The sequence below is a fragment of the Zalophus californianus genome, chromosome 4 (genome assembly GCF_009762305.2).
Source record: "Zalophus californianus isolate mZalCal1 chromosome 4, mZalCal1.pri.v2, whole genome shotgun sequence".
Classification (NCBI taxonomy): Eukaryota; Metazoa; Chordata; class Mammalia; order Carnivora; family Otariidae; genus Zalophus; species Zalophus californianus.
Genome location: NC_045598.1, coordinates 183,519,527 through 183,546,692, shown reverse-complemented (window position 1 = coordinate 183,546,692; position 27,166 = coordinate 183,519,527). Strand labels below are relative to the sequence as shown.

Below are 27,166 nucleotides of genomic sequence, written 5' to 3'. Positions count from 1 at the left end.
ATCAGCCTTATTCTTTGAAACATGTTTGGATGAATCAGCTCTCTAGTCACAGATGCCCAGATGCCTGTGCTTTTTCAAAATCCCTTTTTTTTTTTCCTATTCTAAACATCTAACAGTGCCATCCACGCAACAACCATTAAATCAGTGTGTAATTATGCATTGTTCCTTTTCCTCACCTCCTGGGTTCACCCCCTCCCCCACCCCCTCCCTTCACTGCATAACTGTTTACTGGGCCCCAGTGATGAGCCTGGCACTCTGCTGGGCTCTGGCAATGCTGTTTTTCCTTCTTGTTGCTGGGATCCAAGGCCACACACGGCCCTTCTTTCACACGGCCCAGTTACTACTGCTTGCAGTTGGTTTAAAGAATGTTTATTATACTTACAAATCCATTAACTTTTTTGTAAACTATTCAAACACCACTGATAAAAACTTAAAACCTTACAAATCATATTTCCTTCACCATTTACACACTTAGTCAAATTACCCCATTTCAATATAACTATACATGTAAGAGCATCTCTTGAATGCTTCAAACACCCAAAAACCCCAAACGTTTTTACTGCACCCAGATCCTATTTGTAAAAATCGTAACTATTGATTTGACCAATTTCTTTGTTCTCGCTATAAAACTTGTTTTTGTACTTTTCCAGGATTGCAATATCAGACCCAAAAGGGAGAGATTATCTCCTCCCCGGGTACATTGAAATCACAGCTTCGGGGTCATTGACTCTTGGATTCTTAGCTGGACCGCAGAATCCTTCAAGGTGGCTCAACTGGCAGTAGGCATTCGCTGGTTGGGGCACCCTCTGTCATATCGGGTTCAACTGCCATGTCAACAGGACTTACAAGCAAGTTCTTGTACGGTAAGTCTCCATGTACAGTAAGTCTCAGATACTTCACGTCCTGTCTGTTTACGACGAACTTCATTACGCATCATTAGCATTTCATTGTAATTGGCAGGGCCGGGTAGCCGCTGAATCTGTTGGCAATCCTCCTAGGACATTTGGCTAATCCATTAACTTGCCACACCATTTCTGAACCCTCTTTTACCTGGTTATTTATGAGACCGCTGGTCTGGACCAGCCCTTCCTGGTTTGGGTAGTTTCTACTCTTTCTGGAAAATGTTGACTTACTTGTAATAAACTTACCTACTCTTCTCAACTTGTACAGATAGACCACTTCATAAGCAGATGTAGAGGAACGTCAAGTAGGAACAGATCCCCATATACACCTAATTCACTTACTAAAATATTCCATTTTTACCCTTTCTCTGAATTACAGTATGCTTTGTAATTACACATAACAACTTTTCCTTTTTTATCGTGAAAGTCTCCTGCCTTTCGTAGACTCACCTTGTTCCCGGAGATCAAAAACCAGAGACCTAGCTATTCTTTGTGATGTACAAGCTATCACAGCCTGGGGGGAGGGACCCCCTGTTCTCAGCTAACTGCTGCCTTCCAGCAATAGCCCAGCACTTTTGCAGTTTTCTGCTTTTCTGGCGTTAGCAAGATGTTTCAGGCCGTTCCAATTTCCCCGTTCCCAAACACAGACTCAGCTACTTTGAAGGAACCCTGGCTACCACTAATGAAAAATACTATTGAGATCGATATTTGGGGGCTCAGGGTCCATGCAGACGTGATGGCCCTCAATGGCCACGGAAAAAACAGAATTCAGAAAAGACGTCGCTCCTGAGGTCCTAATTTTGTTCAGTGAGACTGCTCATATCGTTCTAATATTACTATCCCCTTTTCTTTTATACAGTTTTAAATGGATTTTTCTCTATGGTGTGCCTATGTAGGTTTTTAACACTTCACTCAGCCTGTGATTATCCCTACCTCTGATTTTATCATTGCCGTGTGCCTCGAGGCCCATTATTTTGAGGTCACCTGTGTATATCCTTTATCAAAACCTGCTTCCATGAAAGTGTCTTATAAAATCGTGTATATATTCTTTTCGTGTAAATGCCGATTTGTCATGCAGCTATGAGATATAATTATAAAAATTATTGACACAAATATATTCAATTACATAGGATATTTATTATATAACTAGCAGCCATTTCATGTTGGTAAACCTATCGACATAAATTCTTTCATGTGCTAGCCTCGAGGGGCTGATTGCCACCAAAGGGCCAGCTGGGAAGCTTGATCTTCTCTGGGAACCATTGTGGAAGTAGGAAGCCATTAATTATATAATTCTGAGCAATTTATATTTAATTTTACCAGTATTTCTTCATTAATTGGAAGGCATTTTGAGGTATTACTGGCAAATGAAAAGAATAAAGATGTTTGCTGATTGAAAATATGCAAAGCACTCAGCAGAGTGATGGATGAGCCAGGGGTGTATTTGTCTCTCCATTTGCAAATCTGGTCCCATAGAAAGGGACTCTCTGTTTCCATATGCCTGTGGCCAGGCCGGTTTTCAGTAACGATAAGTGTTCAGTGAATTTTCTTTGTATAGAGGAGGAAGAAAATGCCATGGGAATAATATAGAAAATTGTAGCTGTCCAAATAATTAACTCAGGACCATCACCCATAATCCACAGTTGTTTTTTTTTTTAATTCGACTTTGTTAATATTCTGAGGCAAATTTTAAATTGCTTCATTTCCAAAATTCACTTTGGTTATAACATCCAGTAGCAATCCATCTGCTAATCAATAGCTAACATTTATTGCTGCTGCAAGAAAGCAACCCAGCACAAAACCAATATTGTAAGCAACCAGAACAACTCTAATTTCCTGATGGAAATCGATTCACAGCAAAATAGTGATTATTATAAATATTTATAGTTCTAAACGGAAAAGCTCATCAATGCAGCTTTTTGGGCAGTTCATTTCCAAATGAAATCTGTGATGGGCTCCACCTAGCCATCTGTTTGTGATGTAGAATGTGGTGGGTGTGTGGCAGGAACCCTATGATTACCTTGGACTTGGCTCTGTGGGAGGCATGGTGGGTCGTTTGGACAAGTCTCTGATGGTGATGTGGTAAAATGCGAAGAACACTGGGCGTGGAGAGACCCGTTCCACACCTGGGTCTTCACTGGCTGGCTGTGTCATCTCAAAAAGCCACATCACCTCTCTGAACATTCCTTTTCTCATCTAGAAAAGAACAATAATAGTATCTGTCCAACTTAACCTCCTAGTTGTCATGCCGATGAAATGAAACAAGAGGTTAAGGAGATTTCTCTGAACATGTCTCTAGTGGACTGCCCAAATTTGGGGTCTTATAATGACTCTTTATCCCCCAAGAACAGGATTAAGGAGCAAGACACAAGTTTCCTGAGAAATTTGATGTCATCCTAAAGCTCAATGTCTGTGGGCATTTTACTACTGAAACACAGGTGATGATGGGAACGAATGGGTTCATTTAGTACTACTACTGCGCAGTAGGACCTGGGAAACCAGCACGAGAAAGACCTATGTGGTTTCTGTGCTCCTGGGCCAGCTCGTGGGCAGGGGGCTGTGTAAACACATAAATGCAACTTAGTGGGGAATGGGGCAAGGTAAATAGGAGCCAGAGCCAAGGGAACACACGGGCATGAGTGTCAGGGCTGTCCAAAGACTATCTCGAATTGAGTAGCAAGAGTGGAGGTTGTTCCAGAAAAAAAGACTTGCAACAGGCAAAGATAAGCTTTTCCGGGGAACCATAAAAATAAATCAGTGTTTTCCAGATATCTCACCCGAGGTTCCCTTTTACATTTTTCCCCTTGTCTCTGCATATGTACCCTTTTCTTGAAAGTTGACTAATTCTTAAAAATGTAAAGCAGTTGTGTTTAAAAAGAAAACTATACTACCAAAAATGAAAAACATCATTTGTTATAAACAAAAGATAGCCTTAAAAATACAAGCAACACAAAACTCATTAATTTATTCAATACGTAACTGTCAGGCTCATTTCTAGTTTCTGGGGCCAAAGGGGTGACCAAGACAGATGGAGATAAATTCAGGTCAGGCGCTAACAGATAACGGTGCAGAAAACAGAAAGGTACTTAGGAGGGTTACTTTGGATGCGGTGGTGCGGGAGGGCCCCCTTGGAGAGGTCACTAGAACTGAGATCTAAAGGAAGTGGCAGAGCGGATCCCCTTCACAACAAAAACTGGAAACAAGGTCATGACATCTAAAGCAGACAGGCTGCCTGCAGAAAGAAGGCTGTGCGCCAGACTCAGGAAAATGAGCGAGCGTTCTAGAGGCGTGCTCACACGCATCTGAGACTTTCTGCAGGACAGTCAGGACGGAAGGCGCTTTCTCCACATGGCTCCAGGCTGCTGAATTCTGGCTGTACGAACCGGACTACATCGAGCCGGATGCCCCCAGCGGAGAGCATCCCGCTTCGGGGAAACACAGCAACCCTCGAAAGGGAGGCAGGCTGTAATCACCCCGACTGACAAATTAGTAAACTGAGCCCAAGTAAAGTTAAATCGCTGCCCCAAATTAGTTAGTAAAGGGCAGAACTGGGACACGAACCCAGAATTCTTGCACGTCTAGCCCAGTGGCTCCACGTCAGGTGAGTCCAAGGACGCGCAGGCAGGTAGATCTGCTGGCTCCCGGCAAAAATGGGAAGACTCCCAATCCTGCGATCCGGATTCCAGGCCTCTCGTTAGCACCGTCCCAGGAGTGGCTCAAAAAGCGGAGCGCTGGAACCCGCGGAGCGGGACGCAAAGCGCGGCCGCCGGACCGGAACATGCGCACTAGACCGCCCAGCATAGACGCGCTCGGCGCTGGGGGAGGGTCATCCGAGGCTGACGTACGCTACGCCGGCGTCAGCGCCCCGTGAAGAGGAGGGCGAAGACTCCATCCGCCATGTTGAATGCCGCAGATTCGCCATAACCTCGCCGGCTCTTTTCTTAAAAAAATAAAAATAAAAAGCGAAGCATCAGCGGGGCGCCTCGCCTTCGCGGTCGGCGCGGGAGGGAGCCCGGAAGAGCCCGAGGCTTTTTTTTCCTCCGCGGTGGGGGCGTTGCCATGGAGACGCGGGCGGCAGGTGAGCCGGGCTGGGGGTTGGGGTGGGGATGAGGTGGGGGTGGGGTGCGGCGCGGCGCGCGGGAACCCGTTTCGAGTTTGGAGTCGAGAAGAAGCGCGCGGGCCGCCGGGCGGCGGAGGGATCCGCGGCCCAGGGCGGAGAGCGGACGTAGCGGCGTCCTTCGACGGCACGTTCAGTCGTTGGTGGTATCCCGCCGCCTCGGGGTTTTATTTAAAAAAAAGTCACGAGAATGAGAGCCCGAGTGAGCGAGGGGAAACTGCGCGCGCGCGGGGCTGTCTCCAGGGCGACGGATGGGGCCGGCCGCGCGCCTGCGACGGAGCGCCGGCGTCCTGGCCGGCGGGAGGTTCGAATCCCCGGCCTGCCAGCTCTGACCTGCGGTCCCTGGCTGGGGCCGCCTTTTTGCCCGGCCTCAGTTTCCTCTTCTGTGAAAAGGGTAGCTCCTTTAGACTCACGTAGGGACAGGGTTCGACTGAGCTGCTGGAGGACAGCTTTTTGTCCTGTAGAGGGAGCCATAAACGCCAGGGAATACCGTTGCTGCTGGTGACTGTAACCTGCTGTGATGGCCTGTCGTTTACCCTCTACCTGCCGCCCGGTTCCTTACCCTTTAAAGTTAAGCTCAGATCACCTCCTCCAGGCAGCCGTCTCTGGTTTCGCCGCCGAACCGGCTTCTCTGCTGACTGCCGCAGTAGGTATTGGACTTTCCACCTAACACCTGGTCCGAGACCCTTAACCTTGAGCTTGGCGTTCCTCCTGTGGTTAACAGCATCGTCCACTCGCTGGCACTGGCCTCAGGCTGTTTTGCTTCTCAGTTCTCCCACCAGTGCCAATTTGTGTGTCGTTTACTAATGAGGGACAAAGCTTCAGAGAGGTCAACTTCATACAGTTTTAAAATGACAGAGCAGAGGCTTTAAGAACCAGCTTCCTCCAATTTGGGATGAAATCCAGACTTGGCTTGCCTGGCTCTGCTTCCATCCCCCTATCAGTGCTCGGCCCCCAGTAAGTGCTCAGTATGCCCTTGGGGAGTGGAAGAATGAGTGAACAGGTCTCCTGCCTCTTCCAGTCTGGGTTCCTTGCAGAGCCCAGTGACCTTTCAGAAATGACAGACTTAGGGGCTAGGGGCTTACCCTCCACAGCTGTTCTTTCAGCTTCATCTTCTGAGCCTAGCGTTTCGTGTTGAAGCGGCTGCAGTGAGTGTCCCCGGCGGAAGGCTGAAGAAGACACCCGGAGCTTTTGTGTGCTGGCCGTGGGATGCCACTCACTCTCCGGCCAGAGCCGTGCATGGCACCCCTCTCTCCATGCCAGGCAGCGGTCAGGAGCCCTCATCCCGCTGTTGGGTCCGACCCTGGCGTGTGTGGAGTGCGTGGCAGAGCGGACCCAGAGCCACAGCTGTGGGTCAGGACCCCTGAACTACGCCCGCATGCTTTCTTAAGATAATGACTTGCCTGATTTGCTGCCTTCCCCCTCCCAAGTAACTCCACTACTGCTGATACACAGAACAAACTGCCTACCTCGCCTCTTTGGGGGTTAACAGTTTTAGAAAAGAAACCTGGGCATTTGTTGTAGTTTCAATTTCCAGCTGGAATTAACGCGAGATCAGGTTTTTTAAATGTATTATTGTCAACTCGTGATCAGCTCATTTCTGAAAGGAGTTGCCTGTTTTGCTTGGTTGTTAGGTTGATTTAGGGGAAGCAGTGTAATACGTGATAGGGTGGAGTTGCATAGGGTCTGTAGGGCCCGGGTGTTAGGTGGTTAGCTGACTGCGATGGTCATCGCAGTAAATTAGAGATCAGTTACCACCGGGTAATTCTCAGCCTTCTCAGCCTTTCTCGTTTACCTGGGAAAATGGTTTCTGTTCCTTTTCTCCCCTTGCCTTATAATTTGCATAACAACTTCTTAAAGATAGTTGTCCTTAAGTAGAATTAAATTTCTGCCTAGGGCAAGGGCAGTCAAGAATTAGGTATATTGAAAAGACTCTCCTTCATTACATTTCCTTTTAAAGATAGTTTCAAGCATGCTGCCTCTGAAAACCTCCCCATCAAGCTGGGCCGATTTAATTCTGTAGAAGGGACTGAGCCTGGAGTGAAGTTTTCTCTTTGTTCTCAGCTGTTTATTCTGTTAAAATTTCACTGTCTTTGAAATTTCTCAAGGGCAGGTGTCAACTTTAAGGGCTGGAACAATTGGGAGGGTGGAGAGAACGCGTGCTCTGGGTCCAGAGATCTGCCAATCACCAGATTCCTGTCCTGAGGGAAATCTTGCAACTCTTGGAACCCCTGTGCCTTCCCTCCGCCTGCAAAAGGAAACCTAATCCTGTTCCCTGCTCAGGGCCTGGTGGCGCTGGTATTTATCCCTTCCCGACCCAGACCTGATCTCTCCGTCGTAAAGCCTAGCGCGTTGTCATCAACTTGCAACTTGGAAACACTTGTGGTTGGAAAGGTGCGGTAGACTTTAATTTTTTAAAGAAAAAAGAATCCGGGAGTGAAAGAAATAGACATATTAAACATTTATTACAGATTTGAAGTTGCCTCTCTTTTTTGTCAAGAAACAGAAAATATATAGGTAATTGAGTTTGCTTATAAAAAGATTATGCTTGGCATATTAATATAAAAAGGATTTTAAATCTGGTAACAGACTTTTCTTTGTTCTTTTAAATCGTGTAACAAATGGAACTGCAATGTATTGAAGTCTGGAAGCTGGTGCCTTTGTGCCCCCAAACTGGGTCTGGGCTGACACAGGATGGGCAGGGTGGGGTACCTGGCTTCAGAGCAGCCCCTGGCTTTGCTGGGGCCCTCGGGGGCTGCCAGGACCCATTCAGCCTTGGCACCTGGAAACGGGGAGCAGGAGGCTTTGGGAGCAGCATTCTGGAACTGGGGGTCTTGGGCTTCCTGGCGTCCTGGAGGGCCTTGTAAGACATTGCCACGGCTCCTTGTGGGGCCCTTCCTGGCTTCCTTCTCTGTGTCAATACTCTGCCTTTTTGCCACCAGATCTTTCCTTCAGGGGCCACCACCACTTCTCTGCCCCTCAGGACCTTTTCTTTTCCTTTTTTTTTTTTTTTCCACTGCCAAGCTGATTCCTGGGTTCACCCAGATGTTTGTGCCAAGAGCTGGGAATGGAAGGTCCAATCTGACACACTCTTTCCTCCTAAGGCCATGGCACTGTCCTAGCAGTGGAAAACCCATTCCCTTAGGAGAAAGTGCCCAGTGCTCTGATGGGAGTGAGCCCCAAGAATTCAGGCCAGGGGACTCAAGGAGGGCCTTCCTGAAGGAGGAGGTGCCTGAACTGGAACTTGCAGAGTGAGCAGAGGTACACTGCAGAGGGGTCTGTGGTTCTGAGGCCCAGGTGTGAGCCACCCACAGCTGTGTTTTGTGTGACCTGGGTGAGTGCTAGGGCCGGAGGCAGGGGTGGGGATGCTAGAGGTCTGTGGGGATGGTCTCTCGAACAGCAGAAAGCTGTTGGGACTTTCTTATGAAAACTTTGAACAACGAGAGGGTAATAGGGCCTGCCAGTTTGCCTCAGCAGCTGGCAGCTGCGTGAAGACAATTTCTTTGAGGTGTAATGATAGATACAGTGAAATGCACAGACCATGAATGTACAGTTTTACCACCCGTGTTACCACACCCTGGCAGTGTAGAACTTTATCCTCACTCCGGAAAGTTCTTTCTTGCCGCCTCCCACCCAATTCCTGCCTCTCACCCCAAGCAACCACTGGTCTGAGTAATGTCACCACAGACACCTGCTTTTCGTAGAACATCATAGAATTCTTTGGTGTCTGGTTTCTTTCACTCAGCATAGAGGTTCTGAGATCCAGGGTTGTGTTTCTTTTATTTTCTAATAGCATTCCATTGTATGGATGTTTATATGATAAAACACCTGAGCTTATTTGCAGGTTTTGGTTATTGTGAAGAAAGATGCCATGACCATTCTTGTACAGGGTTTTTTGTAGACCTATATTTGCATTGCGTTTGGGTAGTGGAATGGCTGGGTTGTAGGACAGAAGTGTATTTAACTTTTTTTTAAGCGTGAGAGAGCACGCGCACTTTTGCACAAGCCTGGGAGGGGGATGGGGAGGGCCAGGGAGAGGGAGAAAGAATCCTAAGCAGGCTTCACTCTGAGCCTGAGGAGGGGCTCCATCTCACCACGCTGAAGTCATGACCTGAGCTGAAATCAAAAGCCAGACGCTCAAGTGACTGAGCTCCACAGGCACCCCAACTTTTTAAGAAACTTCCAGATAGCTTCCTGGAATAGTAGTGTTTTGCACCTCTATCAGCCGCGTAGGAGAATTCCACTTGCTGCACATGCTCACCCACATCTGGCCTTGTCACTGTTTTTCCTTTTGATTTAGTCTAGAGGGAATGCAGGGAGCATCTCATTTAATTTGCATTTCTTTGATGACCAGCGATCCTGAGTACCTTTTCTTGGACTTTATCAGCCATTTGTATATCATCTTTGGAGAAATGTGGATTTAAATTTTTTGCCTATTTTAAACGTTGGGTTGCTTGTCTTTGTAATTGTTGGCTTGTAGGAGTTCTGTATATATAGTCTGAATATGAGTCCTTTGTCATGTGTTGTGAATATTTTTTCCCAGTCTCTGCTCACTTATTAGTTTTCTTAATTTTATCTTTTGTTCAGAAGTTTATAATTTTAATAAAGTCTGATTTACCATTATTTTTGCTTTTATAGGTAGTGTTTTTTGTATCCTCTTCTAAGAAATGTTCTCCTACTTTAAGGTCACAACGATATTCTCCTAAGTGTGTTTATATATTTATTTTTAAAGCTTTGTACTTCTTGCTTTTAGGTTGGGGTCTACCATCTCTCTCAAATTAGGTTGTGTATGGTGTGAAGTAGGGATCAGTGGAATAGACCAGGAAGCTCAGAGTTGGACCCACACATAGTTTTCAACAAAAGGTCCAAGGTAATTCAGTGCAGAAAGGAAAGTCTCTTCCAACAAATAAGTCTAGAAACACTGGGCAGCCACACAGGGGGGCGGGGTGTGGGGATGGGAACCCTGTGGTTGGGAGCTTCTAGGGGCTCCAGGAATCTGTCCTGAGCGGCGTGAGCCCTGCCCCAACATCCCTGCCCCTGGGCCACAGGCGGGGAACCGGGCTCAGGTCGTGCAGGGATTGGGGGCCCTAGAATGGAAAAAGCCGTGGAAGCCCTGGTCCTGCTGTCTCAGGGCTGTGGGACCTTGGCGAGTCATGGCGCCCCTGTTGCCCTGTGTATAAATAGGGCTCCTGTTGTAAAGGGCCAGGAGAGGAGGCTTGGGAACACACCTGGTACATGGCAGGTTCCTTTCCTTTCTTCTACCATCTGTCTTTTCCTTCTGTCTCTGAAGCCTCACCTTCTTCCCCTGACCATCTTGTACGTTTCAGTAGTGTCTTTGAGAATTAAATGCATAATCAGAGGGATTTTGTAATAATACACAATAAAACATGAAATAGAGGCCTGACCTCTACGAAAGCATGCAGTTGCTGGGGGAGTAAGCTAGGGTCTGGTACTAATAATAACTGTCATGTCTGCAGACCTGCTCAGTCAGGTGCTTCACATCTGTTATTCTGCGCAAAAGCCCTGTGAAGTGGCCATATCATCTCTGCTTTGCAAACAAAGAAGCAGAGGTCAGGTGTGGTGACAGGGAGCTCCGTGGTCATTCAGTGTTGGCAGCAGCAGCCCAGCACACATTGGGCCTGTGAGCCCTTAGAGAGGCTCCTTATGGGCCCTCAGTTAGGACCTTGCCTGGTTCCAGAACCTGGGCCTGGACCAGGCTGTAGGGAAAGGCCTGGGTCTGCTGCTGAGGCCTGGCGGCTGGGGGAGATCTGGGTCACCAGAGATAAAAGCAGCGTCTTCCTGCTACTGCCGACACGTATCTGGTCCTGCTGCGTGCGCGAGGCCCTGGCTGAGGCCTGAACCTTCAACTGACTGCTCACGCCGTACTCCAGGAATGGTGCCCCCAGAAGTGGGACTTGCGGGGGCCCCGAGAGTCCCGTTCTCACAGCCACAGAGAAGATGAAATCAATTAAAGAATGAGCAAAAGGTTTGAGAGAGGTTTTGCAGAGGAGCTGATACAAGTGGGCAGGATGCATGGGAAAAGATGCTCACCATCATTATCACTGGGGAGTTGTAACTTAAAGCCACGACAAGATGTATTCCACAGCTGCTAGAGTGGCAGAAACTACAAAGACTGACGACATCCAAGGCGGGTAAGAGTGTGGAGCACCTAGAGCACTCACAGGTGGAGGTTGGGGAGGGAGGCAGGATGGCGCAGCCGCTTTGGAAATCACTGGGAGGTTTCTTACAATGTCAAACACATACTTACCATCTAACTCAGCAGTCCCACTCCTACGTAATTACCCAAGATAAATGAAACGTGTGTCCACGTGAAGACCTGTATGCATGTGTTCATAACAGCTCCATTTGTGGTAGCCCTAAATTGGAGTCACCCCAAATGCTCATCAACGGATGAATTGCTAAACATGTTGTGGTACAGCCACACAATGGAATATGGCTCATCAATAAAATTGAATGAACTGCCAGTGAGGCAACAACATGGATTCTTCTGAGAAACATGTTAAGTGAGGGGCGCCTGGCTGGCTCAGTCTGTAGAGCGTGTGACTCTTGATCTTGGGCGTTGTAGGTTTGAGCCCCGCGCTGGGCATTGAGATTACCTAATAATAAAATCCTAAAACGCCAAAACCAAACCAAACCATGTTAAGTGAAAGAAGCCAGGCACAAAAGACTACCTACTGCGAACGTGTGGAGAAGTTAGAACCCTTGTGCGCTGTTGGCGGGAATCTAAGTGGCAGTCATTATGGAGACTGTATGGAGGTTCCTCAGAAAATGAAAACTAGAATTTTTATATGATCCAGCAGTTCTGGTTCTGTGTAACACCCAAAGTAATTGAACTCAAGGACTCAGAGGTATTCGTATGCCGTGTTCATACAGCATTATTTGCAGTAGCATAAAGATGTCCATTGACAGATGAATGGCTGAACAAAATGTGCCTTTGTACCACAGATGTTATTCCTTCTTAAAAAGTTCTGACGTGTTCTGGGACTTGGATGAACTTTGAGCACCTTGTGCTAAGTGAAATAAGGCAGGCACAGGAAGGTAGATGCCGACAGTGTGATTGCACTTACGTGAGGGACGAAGGAGCAGCCAGTTCGGTGGAGACGCTGTAGAGGGTGTTTGCTGGGGGCTCGGAGGAGGTCGGACTGGGGAGTGATTCTTTCATGGGAATGGGGCTCAGTTGGGGAAGAGGAAAAGTTCTGGAGACGGATGGCAGGGGTGGCTGCACAGCAGTGAGAATGTGCTTAATGCCCCTGAACTGTACACTTAAAAATGGCTAAGTTGGTAAATTGTTTATTGTAATACAATTGAAAACAAAAGACTGATTCCAGTTTTCAGAACCTCTAGAAAAGGCAGACTGACAGGACCAGAAAACAGTCCTCAGTTCCAGGAGCCATCAGGGAGGGGCATGGACTGCAGGCTTGGGGGGGGGGGGGAATTCTGTTGTGTGTTGTCAGTTGTGGGGATGGTTCCACGACCACACGCTTGTGCATCAACTCACGGAGTTGTGCAGTGTGTGTGGGGGGCAGGCAGTGCTACAGATTGTACAGAGTAGAGTGAGGGGGACGGCGTCAAGGTTGCTGCTGCCTGGGGTTGAGGGAGGGCCTCCTCAAAGCCTTAGGGTGACATCGGAGCCCTGACCAGGGTGGCGGGAGGGCAGAGGGCAGAGCAGGGGTAAAGGCAGGGAGGGAGGCACAAAGGAGCCCCGCAGGGTGAGCAGCCTCCGTGCGCCCAGAGTCCCTCACTGACCCTCCACAGCCTCCTGCCTTCTATATCCAGGGCCGGGCCTGAGAGCTGAGCCGGGACAGCCTTCGCTGGCCCTGCCTGTCCGCTGACTGAATCTGGGGCCCCCGTCCCCCTGCCCAGCCCCTGGGGGTGCCCTGGAAATGTAGGCACTGGAGGATGGCACAGACTGTGGAGTCTCAGAGACCTAGCTTGGAATTTCGGCCCCACCATGTGACAGGGCTCCTTGGAGCCTGTTTCCATTTCTGTAACATGGGAGCTAAACGTCTGTGAGTTTATTTTCTAACAGGTGGACTCTGAAGCTGCTGCTCAAGTGGGTGCCTTCAGGGGGCCCCTGAGGGCTCACTGACCAAGAGCAGGCTGAGCTGAGTACAGGGTCCCCAGGTGGCTGGGGAGAGATTCCGAGTCGCTTCTGGAGACCCCCAGGCTGTGCTGCTGGCCCCCACCCGCCAGTGCCCGTCATCCCTGGGCCCTCTGCTTGCTGCCCGGCCGCTGCCTTGGCCCTGCAATGGCAGGACCTGAAAATCACCTTGGCCGAGAGCTCCCCCTCCTACAGTCCCACGCACCGTGAGAGGTACTGCACTGCCTCGCTCTTTTGGGGGGTGGAACCGCACCCTCCTACTCTGGATCTTCCTGCTTTTCTGGCAGAGTCTAGAAGCGTCCATAGTTGTGCTCTTAACCTGACGTGTTGCCTGCCAGAGATTGCTGTTGGCCCGGAGTGGGGTTGCCCTCCATCTTTCCCTCTTTCTCTGCTTTTTCTTGCACTGCTGCCATCAGTGGGGCAATTCCCTGCGGATGTTCCTGACCAGCCCTGGTGCCCGGTGCCTGCCTTATCTCTGTGGTTCCTAAACTGTGCCCGTGTGTGGTCTGAGCCGCTGAGAGGCAGGGTGTGACAATGAGGGTCCTGTGGGTCAAGACTGGTCATGTTCCGGGTCATTGGTGAGTTGCTGGACTGAGGACATCCCAGGACGTGTCCCCTGCCCTTCCCCTGCCCCCTCCCTTCTCTTCAAAGCCCTGGCAGCCGAGTTGCAGACATAATGCCCTTTGACTTGCTCCTAAATATTTCCAGTGTTTGTGTGCTCTAAACAAGGACATTCTCCCACATCATCACCTTACGAGGGTCAAAGTGAGACAGGAACGTCGATGTAGCGCTATTCAGATTTCACTAGCTGAAATCCAGTTTCACCAGTTCCAACAATTTCATATAAAGCAGACGGAAATCATGGCTCAAGCACTGCGTTCGGTCATTGTGTCCCTTTACCCTTTGAACAGGGAGCGGTTCCTGTGTCTTTGTGTTCCATGACACTGAGTTTTGAAGAGTATGGACCCGTTATTTTGTAGAGCGTCCCTCCCTTGGGCCTTGCGCGGAGTTTCATCGTTGATCCCATTTGGATCCTGCAGTGTGGGTGCGAGCACCACAGACGTGGCGCCGACCCACGGCCCTGCACGTTGGAGGGGGTCAGCTTCTCTCGAGGGACAGTTACTGTTTTTCTCCTTGGAAATTGTCTCACAGTGAGATATTTTGGGACCGTGTCCCTGGCCCGCTCCTCTTCATTGCTCAGACTTTCTCCACCCCTCGTTTTAGCCTCCACTGATGACTCTTGCCAGACCCCGTTAGCACTGAGGGTTGCCAGATAATGTGTCTTGAATGCCATCATTTCTTGTGCATTTATTAGTTGTTTTTCTGTGTGAGTGAGAGTGTCCCGTTTTTTATAAAACTGGACTCATGAATTCTTTATTCATTGGTTTGGGATCCTTTATATTATTTAATTTGATGTCCCAATTTCCCCATATTTGGCTAATCGAAGCCTCTTTGACGTGCCCCCTTGTTCTCTGACAACTTCCCTGGTCTCTGTACAACAAGGTATTCCCTCTCCAGCTCTGGAATCGGCTGTTTCTAGAGGAGAACGGGTTCAAGTGGAGCATGGTATTGAGAGATGGAGATGTGGGACTAGGTGAGCCATGATGGCTGGAGTGTCACTGTTTCTCCTTAAGCACAGCGGGGAAATGGGCACGTGTGCGCATCTACCACGCAGACGCGTAGAAAGTTCAGATGTGGCCGACCCACGTCCATATCTGCAGATCTTTCCAATTCCAAAGGCACCGGCATCTACTCCACCCTTCCCTTTCCGTATCTGTAACTCCCTTCTCTGACCCAGAGAGACTGCCTCCCAGTACCCACAGCAAGTTACTTATTTGCTCAGTCCTAGGATCTACTAAAAATAGTTTCCAAATTGCTAACCTGTGTCTCTGGGAAAGAGACCCACTAACTCGAGTTCAGTATTTAATCAGATCTCTGTGTCTCTTTTAACGGGGGCCGAGGGGGGTGCAAACACCAGCTTCCAAAGTGACCTGGTTTACCCTCCCCTGCCCTTCCCTCCCATTTCAGTGCAGTTATGTTGGTCATTTTTCTTTTTTTTATTTAAAGATTTTACTTATTTCATACAGAGAGAGAGAGAGAGAGAGAGAGCGCGCGCGCGCACAAGCGGGGGGGGGGGGCAGTAGGCAGAGGGAGAGTGAGAAGGAAAAGCAGACTCCCCACGGAGCAGAGTCTGACCTGGGGCTCGATCCCAGGACCCTGAGATCATGACCTGAGCCGAAGGCAGACGTTTAACCGACTGAGCCACTCAGGAGCCCCTATGTTGCTCAGTTAAAGTCCAGTTCTGTTCATTTGTTTCTTTTTGTATTTCACTTTAGGGATTATCCCCATAAATGCTTATTTACTATTTTTCTACTTTAAGTGCTTGAATGTTTGGGTTGAGTGTATTTTTTGTATTTCAGTGAAAGGACTGACTTTTGCTTCTTTTTTTGTGGGGACGTGGACGCAGGGAGCGCAGAGTGTCACTGTTTGTGTACACAGGGTGTAAGTGTCCAGGAAGGAGCAGAACTCCCCTAGAAGCTGTGCGGTTGAAGTAGGACGTCCCCTTGCGGGGGGTGGGTGCCCTGCGCACATCTGGACCCTCTTCTCTCTCACGGAGCATCTCACTTTCAGGCCCTTTGTCTGGGTCTGCTTTCTCTTCAAACCACTGTTCCGAATGCTGTGTTTAGTCCCATTTTGCAGAGTTGGAGAACCAGAGCAGTGAAGAGCTTTCTCCCTGCGGGGGACTGGCCGGTGGCCCGCACCCAGAGCTCCCAGAGCTCATCGGGTGTCTCCCCAGCAGGAGGTCTTGACTTGTTTTGCCAGGAAGTGAGAATGAGGAGTGACTTGGGTAACATCCTCAGGGCCTCAGAGTGAACACTCTGGAAATGCTCTCGTCCTCACAACAAAGGAATTCGGCAGCATTTCTCTGTTTATAGGTAAATATCTTTATTAGCCTGCAGCATTGATCTTTTTAAGCTTTTAACTGTATCGTGAATGAAATGAAATTGATGTTTTTAGAGCATACAGTCTATTAGGGGAGACAGAGGTTAAACAAACACACCATTAAATACACGATTACATGTGGTGGTAATTACTGCTAAAGTGAATACAGGGAGGGCAAGACAGAGTAACCAAGACCTCAGTTATACTGAAGGGGGTTTAAGAAAGGGCTGTCTGAGAAAGTGAGGTTGGAGCTGAGACTTGAAGAAAGGTTCCCGATCTAAAACAAGTCTGCTAACCAGACTGCAGGCACCTGCCAGCCCTACCCACTTTGTAGAATTTCAAGCTTGTGGATCTGAACTAGCTCCTGGAGGCCGGAGTTCTCCTTTGCCCTTTATCGCCCCCTAGGGGACATGTGTGTGTATAGACCTGCGGCAGGTGGTTTAGGAGATACGCGCCCTGCGCGCCAGGACTGGCCTGGCCGTAGCCAAGCTTGGGGACCCATTAGGTGTGGCTGAAGGACTAGGCTGCCGGGCTTGCAAGGGAGAAGACCCCTGGGGCCCCTGGATGGCCTGTTCAGATAAGGCCGAGGGGCTGGCCTTGCCAGGGTCACCCTGAGGCTGCACTAGCTGAAGCCAGGGCAGGGAGAAAGGGCAGTTGCCTGACCTTCTAAAGTTCCCAGCTGGGTAGACATAAATGGTAGCTGTTCAGACACTGAAGGCAAGGGTCTGATAGGGCTGTCCGTCCCATCTGGACACTGGCCAGGAGGCCGGATTTAGGCACCTCTCTGTCCTTTCCAAGGCAAGAGTATGAAATTAGACCACAAATAAAACCACAGTCACTTTAAATTATTCTCATGAACAAAGTGGGAGGGTCTGTATCTTACTCATTTCTAAATGTGCCCAGCGTAATGTGTGACACATACTAGGCAGTTACTAAATGTTGTATTATGAAGCTGATGAACATAGGTTAAAAATTACTTCTTTCCCTAATACCCCAGGCATTTGGAGAATATACCCAATACTTACTTCACATCTTAGTTACTAGGAAGAGTGGGCCAGATCATTCTGGTAGGCTGGGGTGGGTGGCCGGTGGGGTTTGGAGAATTCCTTTCCCCCTGGCTCTTCCTGCTTAATTTAAAGCTCTGTTCTGGAATTTGAGAAAAACTTCGACACATCTGGATATTACAGGGTAGTTCTTTCTCCTCGAATTAGTTTTCAAGTTCAGACTACTTTATCACTGAGACCTGTCTCAGGCTTTCATAATAAGTAGAGCGGACATTTACAATTTGAAGTTGAATTTGCATGTTTCCCATATCTGCCTTCCGTTCCTGCCCAGGCTTTTATTTTATTTGGTCTCTTTTGATTATGACCTCAGGAGCCTGGAGCAGACAGGTGGCTTCTAAGCCCGTGACAGTAATAAATTAAAACATTACTTTGTCCTCTGCCTCTCTCATAACAGTGTGGACAGGGACTCTTGTCGACATGGTCTAAATTTCCTAATTCCTGTGTTGGTTTTCCTAACTTGGTGGGTCCCAAAGACGTTGGGGTGGTAGAGGCCCTCTCCAGTCCTGCTGGATGTGGGGGAGTGGGGTCCGCATGCCAACGTTTCTCTGATCTGCAGTGGAAAAGTTGCCTGGGGTTTTGGAAACAAAGTGAATACTGGATTTGTGTCTAGTGCAAACTTTGGTATGCTGTAAGTGGAAACCATACACCGGATTTTGAAGACTTGATACAAAAAGAAAAAAAAAATGAAATTTCTCATCAATCTTTTACAAATGGATTATAAGTGAAATGGTAGTATTTTGGATAACCTGGATTACAGAAGACATGTTGTTAAAATTGATTTTACTTGTTTCTTTTTGTTTTAATGTGGCTGTTAGAGAATTTGAAATCATGCCAGTGCTCCTGTTTCTGTAGGACAGCAGATGCTTGGAGGGGGTCTCTTGAGTGCTGGTGGCTGAGTGGCAGTCCCTCCAGAGCTTCTCCTTGAGCAGGAACAGCCCCGGAAATGCTGCTCTGTGCTTTTCTCTCCTCCTGGCCCTCGCACCCCTGCTTTATCTGGGCAAGTATACGTCACGCGTGCATTGAATTGAAGCCTTGCCCAGGCAGGAGAAGGGGTGAGCCAGAGTCAGCCTTTCTAAGGGCTTTATTTTTGCCCTTTTGCCCAGGTTACCAGGGGTGGGGTCTGAGTAGGCTGCACATGAAATGGGGACCGGGCAGGTGGCATCTTCACTAACGGGTGTCAGGCAGTGCACTTCGGGCGATGCTAGAAGAAACAGTTCATCTTTAAAATAACCTGGGAAGTAGAGTGAGGAAACAAGGGCTGGACAGGTCTAATCAGAAAACAGTCCTGGTCATTAAACAATGGCTACAGGGACCCGGCGGCATCTCCCGATCCCTGGGGCTCTGGCTCTTCCTTCCCCTGTGGGCTTGGGGTGCAGCAGGGAAGACACTGTGGGTAGAATCTGAGCTCCTGCTGGAGAGGGAGGAGGCTGGGGGACCCCCCCAAGTTGTCTCTCCACTGCTGGGTCTGCACTCCTCTTACGGGATCTGCATCCCCAGCTCCTGCTGCCCAGGTGCCCCCACCCCCCCGTCCCCCGCCAAGTGCCAGCCTGTCTCAGACTCCGGAAGTGTGAGTCCTGGCCTCTCTCCTTCCTTCCCTTGTTTGCCCACCTTCTTCCCCCCTTCCTTGTGGTGGCTTTCTCTTCTCAGAGCCTTGGGTTCTACTCGTTGTCTTCATTCATGCTGGATGGTTTATGTCCATCCCTCAGAGAACTTCTGAGTCGCCTCCATCTTTTCTTTTCCTAAGGGAAGCATGTGTGTGTATAACACGTGTCTGTGCACACATGCATGCATAGCACGTGTGTGTCATGCATCTAACGTGTACCTGCATGTACGTGTTATGCACACAGGTGCATCTGTGTGTGTGCCTGCGTGTGTGTATGTATGTAGGCCCGTACTGGCTTCTTTAGCAGATAGGACCAGTGGTGGGAGGGAAGCAACCAGGCACATGGTCGGTAGCTTTAGCCAACCAGCCCAACTGCCCTGGATTTCAGAGAGTCAGTTCTATTCTGCATTTACGCCATGTTTAGCTGTCTGCAAAGTCCTTTTCCCACTGTTCACCCCATGATCACCTCCCCCCTCCCCATATTGTCAGCAGGCAGCTTCGATGGTCTCCTCTTCTCGCTGAGCACCTGCAGGTTTGGGAAGGAAAGGTTGCCCCAGTCACTCTGAAGCTGTGGTGTGGGCAGGGTTTGAACCCAGAGTTTGGGACCTGCAGCCCTTTCTTTCCCTTCAGAAGTGAGATAAAAGGCTTGTCAGACACACAAAGGAATCAAAATCAAGCAGCACAACAAAAAAAAACAAACACTGGGAAGTCAGAGGCCTGGTGCCGGCGGCCATGGCATTGCTGTCTCCCTTAAATGTCCTATAAAACGGTGCAAGATTTCGCTCACTTTGTGTTTAACGTGGAAATGATCCCAGAGACGCGGTCACCTTGGAGGCATTTTGTGGGAGTTTCGGAGCCACCTCGGTCCTTTGCACAGGAGGCTCCCCACATCCTCAGATCTTCGCACAGATCTGCTGGGGTGGAGAGCTAGAGAAGTGGGTGATGGGGCTGGTTCCTGTTCACATAATTTGTGGTGCTTTCCCAAGAAAGGGGCCCAGCTCTTCACTTAGGATTATGTTAAATGCGAGTATACTCTGTTTCCCGAGGCTCACACTCGGAGAGTGCTTAAAAATAGCTTAAAAAAATTATGCCAAGTTTCAACATGGAAGAAATGTGTACGCATAAAATTATAATGCAACTGTTGGCCCAGCGTTAATTATAGCTGATCCTGAGCATTTCTCATTTTATTTTGTTAATCCAGTTTCAGCAAAGGAACACCCATGGGATTTCTCCCTCCCATTTAATAAAAACGTTAACTTTGTGAGTTAGAGAAGCTGGTATGTTCATCAGCATTTTATGAGATGCATAATACCACAAATTCAGGTGTGCACTTATTGGAGCTTCAGCCCACCGATCCTTGGAGCTGGGAGGGCACCTTGGAGATGGGAGGGGCAGGAGGGCAGGTGCATGTCGGGCCTCAGGCCATAGTGGAGGTGGGTGTTGGGTGGGGCTGTCTCCACCCCCTTACTTGGGCCCAGGAGGCTCTGTCTCTCTACACATTAACCTCTAGGTGAGGCTTGAAGACCAGGTTTCACATTGAACCATTTGAAGGCCACTTCTGTTTTGGACCGATAGAGATTCAGACACTTACACAGAATCTGCCATATTGGAGATGGGAGGCAGTTAGGGGTTGGTGTCCCCAGGCCCTGACTCCTGGCCCAGGTTGATGCCCTTCCCACCGTTTGTTGGACTGTGCCTTTGAGGTGTTGGTCCCTGAGCTGGGCTTGTATAGCAGATGAGGAAACAAGCACATGAGACCAAGCACCCACAGGAGTCAGGGACACAGCTACTTGGGCAGAGGTGGGTTCACGTCTAGGTCTGGCCTTCATGGCTGCCCTCACTCTCACCTCATGTGTCATTAATCTACTTTTTTTCCTTACATTTTTTTCCTTTAAAATTTGCTGTTTCCATTTTTTAAATTGACGTATAGCATACATGTAGAAGAGCGTGTATAGAGAAACAGCTCCACGAACGTTCACAGACAGAATTCCTTGTGGATCCAAACAGAGCCACGCCATACCTGAGAAGCCCTCGAACCCAGCACCCTGCCCAAGGGTAGGTAGCCCTATCCTGGTAGACAGTACGAGAGGAATCATTTCGCTTTTGTACTTGGTGGAGCATCGGGCTCCCTGCTCAGCGGGGAGTCTGCTTCTCCCGCCCCCTGCTCTTGCGCTCCTGTGCTCTCTCTCCCTCTCAAATAAATAAAATATTAAAAAAAAATAAAGTGGGGATAGCAGTCCCTCCCCCACTGGATTAATGTGAAGGTTAAGTGGGTGACGGTCAAACTGTGGTGCCTGCCAGAATTAGGGATCAGTAAATGTTAGCCACATTTTCACTGTGGTCCGTTTCTTCCATGGGAACGGAGGCTGCAGTGCCCTGATCGACCACCAGAGGGTGCTGCCAGCACGTGTGTGGCGCCCGCTCATTTCCTGCCTGTTGGTAACAACCCATGTTTTTGTTTTCCTTTTTTTGTTGTTGTTTTTGTTTTTTTGCTAAAAAAATCTCTTTGCCCTGTATGTGGTGGTTCTCTTTTCCCTCGTTCTAGACCTGTTGCCAGGCCGTGCAGTGGGCATCTTATTACGTGTGTGGTCCCAGGGAGGGGGTAGCACCCACGTCTGGCGCTCTCATTTCCCAGCTTATTGCTCCCTGGAATGAATTACAGTAGTAAATTATAACACACACACAGAGTGAAGTCCCCCTTTTGGTGTAGCTCCTCTTCTTAGTTGTAATTAATCGTTGGAAAGGTCTCTAACTGTGATGTGGGCTGTGAGCTGGGGACCCGGGCTTGTGTTCCTTGCAGTGACCTGATGTCCTGTCACAGGAAGTAAACACGTCTGTCCCAGCACAGTGTTGGCCACCAGGCGGGTGGCCCATTGCAAGGTCTTGGTCAAGTTTTGACTTTGTGATTTATCTGGCTTGGCTCCTTGGCAACTGGCTAACTTCTCTGAGCCCTAGCTTTCTCCTCCATAAACTGGGGATGACGATGGTGGTGGTGGTGGTGGTTGGGGTGGCACTTAGCTCCTTCTGTCAACGGGGAGGATCAAGTGCCATCACAGACATAAAGGTCTGTGTGAGCGAAGGAGGTGGTATCATACTGTTCTGCTGCTGGGGAGGGCAGGGGAGGTTGCAGCTGCCACTTCAGGCCATGAGGTCTTGATGCCTCCCCTTCCCGTGGCTGACACATGGGAATTTCCTAGAACATCCAGCTCTGGGAGCTCCGGTGCCTTTTCTTGTCTGGCCTCCCCTGATCCCGGGCCCTCTGTGCACCTGGCCCACCCATTTGTAGTTCTGGAATCTGGCACTTCAAGCCTCGGCTACCCCCACCCCCCAGGCGTTTCATTGTGCTGGACATAACTCTTGTGTCAGGAATGCCTTTTCTTTATCGATTCCCAGTCTAACTCTGTCTTGCTCTACTGGTTAAACCAATTCCCTCCCCCCCCCCCCCCCCCCCGTTCTTCTTTCTTTGGTCATCTGAATACTGTGTACTTTTTTTTTTTTTAAGATTTTATTGATTTATTTATTTTAGAGAGAGAGTTTACACGGGAGCCCTGGGGAGGGTCAGAGGGAAAGAGAGACTCTCAAGCAGACTCAGCACTGAGCACAGACCCCAATGTGGGGCTGGATCCCACGGTGGTGAGATCAGGACCTGAGTTGGACACTTAACCAACTGAGCCACCCAGGCGCCCCTGAATACTATGCTCTTTTAGTTGTCAAGCTAACATTCCATTAGAGAATGGCAGAGAGGCGTAAGGCATAATGTCCCCAGCCACCCTTGTCCACCCTAGTCAAATGTCTAATCACCTCCGAGAGAAACACCAAAATACCATCAGACATGGGAAACGTTTTGTCCTGTGTCCAGAATTCGTGTCTCCGGCTTAATGTCGGCAGCTGTTGCCTCCCTTCTTCTTCCAGCCGGTGTTTGGCACAGGCTGCCTGGGGTCAATGTCTTCCTTCCCCAAGGGGAGATCTTATTTTGTTACTTACTCTCCCTTTATTTCTAATACCAGTTTGGGGGGAGGGGTTAACATCTCCTTTCTTTCTTGGATTACACATGTAATCACGACTGTGGAAGATCTGAAGAACTCTGAGTCTGTGAAGTAAAAAGACCTGGCCTTCATAATCTGCCCGCCCAGAGCCAGTTCCTGTTGCTGGGTTGTTGCTGGGGCTGGATGGTGAGGAAAAGAGTCTGGAGCCTGCACTCCGTTTCCTCAGCCCTGGCTCCCTGGCTTTCCCCTGCAGGCCCACAGCAGGCCCCAGTAACCCAGATGGAAAACCTTTTCTCCAGAGGTCCAACTTGGAAGCCCTCAGGACCCATCGAAGCCGCAGACTTGATTTGTGTGGCAGCCTTCTGTGGTGGGTTTTCGGAGGACGAGGGGTGGCTGCCCACCTCCCGGAGGCGTGCCAGTGTGCCCCCCTGCCTTGAATTTGTTCTTCCCCTCTTTACTCTCAAGGTATTTCAAGGGTTGGGTTCTGCCCCCCCTGGCTGGCCAACCTCTGCTCCTTTTTTGTGGAAGCTTCCTTTGGCCTCCAGCTGTCCCACCATCTCCTGGACCAGGTCCCCTTCCCTCTCCTGAGCAGTCTTCCCCAGTTGCCTCAGCCATGGGATTTCTGCGTTTTCCCTGTGCTCTCCTGTGGCATGTGGTAGGTACGTTCTTGTATACACACACAACCACACGCATGCATGTACACCCTGTGTTTCTTCCCAATTTGTGAGTGTCTTGTGCGCTGACCAGGTAGCTTTGGAACCACGTAGGCCCGAATTTGATCGTCTTGTACCAGTTATAGCATCCTCATCTGTAACATGGGATGATAATATTTTCGTGGCTGACTTACATAGCAGGGCCACTTTGTACAGCTGTGCAGGTTGCACACTGCACCAGGGCACCACATCTAAGGGGACTCATTCACTTCATAGATGTGACAGTTTTCTGCAAGTGGTAGTAAAGTATCTTATTCCAAGAAAATCAGGATATTGTGACCAGTTTCTGACAGGGGGAGCTAGTGTCTTGAGGAAGGGGTGCATTTCCCCGTTTCTCGAGGAGGTATCTTATACATTAGCCACAGCCCTGCTTGTCAGGATTAAATGTGATGGAGCGTGACAAGTGCCTGGTCCTCAGGAAACGTCTGTCTGCTTTTTCTGGAAAGCAGGGTTTCAAGTGCTGTCATTGAAGTAAGCCTGAAAGTGGGGCCCCCAGCCGCAGTGTGCGTTGGGGGTGCCGGGAGGGGAAGTGGGCCTTCCGGGACAGAGCAGGCGTTGGGGGTCAGGCTTCCCCGGTTCACGCCCACCCTCCCCAGCCCTGGGACCCAGCTGTGCCCTCGTGGGAATCTGGAAGTGTTACCCAGCCTCGCCGATTCAGAGGCTCACGCTGTAGCGTCTCTGAAGTCAGGAGGTATCCTACAATCTCTGTGATGAGAAACCAGTGTGTCTTAGTTTATTTGGCAGCATTTTTATCTTTTTGAATGGTATGTAAAATGTCAGTGCTTCTTAAAATAGATGTCTTAGATTTGAGGAAATACAGTAATAAAACCTGTTTCTTAGATTGCTGTGAAGATCCAGTGCGCCCAGCATGAGCCTGGCGTGGTGCCCGCTCATGGTGAGGGTGTAATTGTTTGGAGCTTCCTGCTCTTCTACTTCTTCGCCTTCGAATTCCCTGTGCTTTGGTTACAGCAAGTTCTCAGTAATTGTGGTGATGATGGTGATGATGTATATAGCATATCCACAGCTGGTTGAAGGCTCGGAACGATAAACTAAATGGAAAGTAATGTTTTGGCCTAACCCAAGCCTCTTTTCCTGAAGATGAAAGCAAAAGGTATTTTAAGTTGTACTGAGCTGCACAATGAGACTTTTTTCATTACATTGGCTATGACAACAGTCTGGCTTTATGTTGTTAAAATATTTCCACTCCCGTTGGGAAGCTGCCAGCTCTTATGAATTTAATAACTTAAGGGCAAGTGAAAAACAAGAAAACAAAAATATTTAACTCTGAAAGAATTTGCCACCCTAGTCTTTTCATAAGATAGATTAATTTAATGGGATCTGAGCTTTTGGCTGTTGGACTCTCTTTCTTTAACGTTAATCAATCCAAGTAAAAGATAGTTACAAAGCAGGGAGGGTGATTTATACTAATCAAGGAGAGGGAGGAGGAGAGTTTTTTAAACTCAAGCTTTTAAACAGAGTAATCCAATAGTGTAGTAATGTAGCATGTTGTCTTCTTGTGGGTATTGATAAATGTTTCAGCGTTTTTGTAATCACTCAATTCATCTAACATTTATTGAGTGCCTACTGTGTCCCCAGCAGCAGCATCACTTAGGGGAAGATGGATGGCGCTGGGCCGGGCGGGGCTCTGGCTGCAGGTGACTGAGTGCACGTGGTGTGGGAGGCACTTGACAGAGACTTGGGGTGCCAGCCCTTCAGAGCCCTCATCAGCCCACCGCCCCCCGGTGGTGGTGGGCATGGGGACCAGGACCGACCCCTAGCTACCCCTGGAGCTGCCTCACTCCAGCCTTCTGAGCCCTCTGTTCCTGCATTCCTCGTAGGGTGTTTGGGATTGGATGGGGTCATGGATTCACCAAATAGGATACGTGCTGCTTCTCAAATTCAGTGTCCTTTCCAGAGGATCCACACTGGTAGCCATTGGTATGTTTTATTTGCCACAGATTTTTTTTTTTTTTAATTTTGTATTTGAATTAACTCACAGGAAGTACAGAGAGGTCTCATGTACCCTTTACCTGATTTACTCCAGTGGTTACATTTGTTTTTATTTGTTTGGTTTTTGTTTTTGTTTTTGTTTTTGTAAAACACACGTATCATGAAATTTACCATTTTGACCATTTTTTAGTGGCATTAAGCACATTTACTGTGTTGGGCAGCCATCAGCACCATGCATCTCCAGAACTTTTTCATCATCTCAACCCAGTGGTTACATCTCATGTAACTGTTGTGCAATATCCAAAGCAAGAGATCGATGTGGTACGTAGGACGTGCGTGCCTAGTTCTAGTCCATTTTTATCGTGTGTGTGGAGGCGTGTAGCCGCCCCCGTGGTCAAGATGCAGAACTGTTTGTGGACGTTTTGCCAGTTTGAGTGAGGAGTAGAAATGTTACCCTTTCCACCCTCTTTAGCCTCCATTCATGACACAATTGTTGTAAACATTTCTTCCGCAGACATTGAGAACCACATCAGACAGACTTACTCTTTTTGCTTCAACTGTCAAAAATAATTTAGAAAACTAAAAGGAAAGGGAAAATCTGATGTATTTACCCATAGTTTTACATTTTTCTTTGTACTTTTTCCCTTTTTGATGTCCCAGGACTCATTGTTTCATTTCCTTTCTATTTAGAGAACTTCCTTTAGCTGTTCTTTGAGGTTAAGTCTGCTGGGCAACAAGTTTTTTTTTAGTTTTCCTTGCTCTGGGAATGTCTAGGTCCCCCCTTTATTTCTGGAGGCTGTTTGTGCTGGATGTAGAGATCTAGGGGGGCAGTTGCTTCCTTACTGCCCTTGAACAACATGCCACTTCCTTGTGGCCCCCATCGCATCTGATGGGAAATCCGATGGCACTCGAATCGCTTCTCACACAGCAGCTTGTGTCCCCGGCTTGCTTTTGGGTCTAGTTTTCAGACGTTTGATGATAACGGGCCTTGGCACAGTTCTCTTTGGGTTCGTCCTGTTGGGGGTTTGCTGACCTTCGAGAATTGTGTCTTTTGCCAGATTTGGGAAGTTTTCAGCCATTATTTCTTTGAATACTTTTCCAGCTCCGCTGTCTTTCTCCCGTCCTGGGACACTGACCACACACACGTTAGATCTTTTGTCATAGTCCCACATGTCCCTGAGACCCTGTTCATTTTTTTTTTTCCAGTCTGTTTTCCCTGCTGTTCAGATTGTGTGCTTTTTCTTGTTCGTTCCATCCTCAAGGTCACCGATTCTTTCCTCTGTCTTTTCCATTCTGTTTTGAGCCCATCCGTTGAGTTTTTGTGATTGTATTTGTATTTCTGTTCTCAAATTTCCATTTGTTTTTTCCTTATATTTTTCCCTTACTTTGCTGAAGACATTCTGCTTTTGCATTTGTTACAAGCCTGTTCATACTTGCTCATTAAATTGTTTTTGTGATGGCTGCCTTAAGGTCTTTGTCAGATAATTCTGATATCTGTATCATCTAGTGTGGGTGTCATGACTGTTTCTTTTCATTCAACTTGAGATTTTCCTGATTCTTGAAAAATTATGAGGAATGGTTTTTGATCGAATCCTGGGCCTCTTCGGTGTTAATGAGAGTCTGGATCTTACTTAAATCTTCTGTTTTAGCAGACTCCTCTGACACTGCCCTGGTGGAGAAGTGGGGAATGGCCTTGTCACCACCAGGGAGGGTAGAAGTCCAGGCTCCCTTCTCGGCCTCTGCGGACGCCCGGCAGAAGGTGCGCC

The 27,166-nt window shown here is 48.6% G+C and overlaps 1 protein-coding gene and 1 long non-coding RNA gene across 5 annotated transcripts in view; one reads left to right on the top strand and one right to left on the bottom strand.

The window, feature by feature from the left end:
• Positions 1-366: 366 nt before the first annotated feature.
• The window catches only part of ZFAT (zinc finger and AT-hook domain containing), a 196,828-nt gene continuing 170,028 nt past the window's right edge, over positions 367-27,166 (top strand). For 2 of the 3 annotated variants that reach the window (XM_027611419.2, XM_027611444.2), the window contains exon 1: positions 367-4,980. In XM_027611419.2, the coding sequence (XP_027467220.1) occupies positions 4,962-4,980 (19 nt within the window). In that variant the 5' untranslated portion in view covers positions 367-4,961. The remainder of the gene's footprint in view (positions 4,981-27,166) is intronic. The other variant, XM_027611408.2, reaches the window with a different exon arrangement.
• Positions 3,842-6,975, bottom strand: LOC113932392. 2 transcript variants are annotated; one of them, XR_003523058.2, is made up of 3 exons: positions 6,105-6,975; positions 5,582-5,822; positions 3,842-5,477 (listed from the first exon to the last, which is right to left on the bottom strand). It is a non-coding gene; the product is annotated as an uncharacterized LOC113932392 (long non-coding RNA). The 2 variants fall into 2 exon arrangements; XR_003523056.2 differs by lacking the exon at positions 6,105-6,975 and having other exon boundaries at positions 5,582-6,097.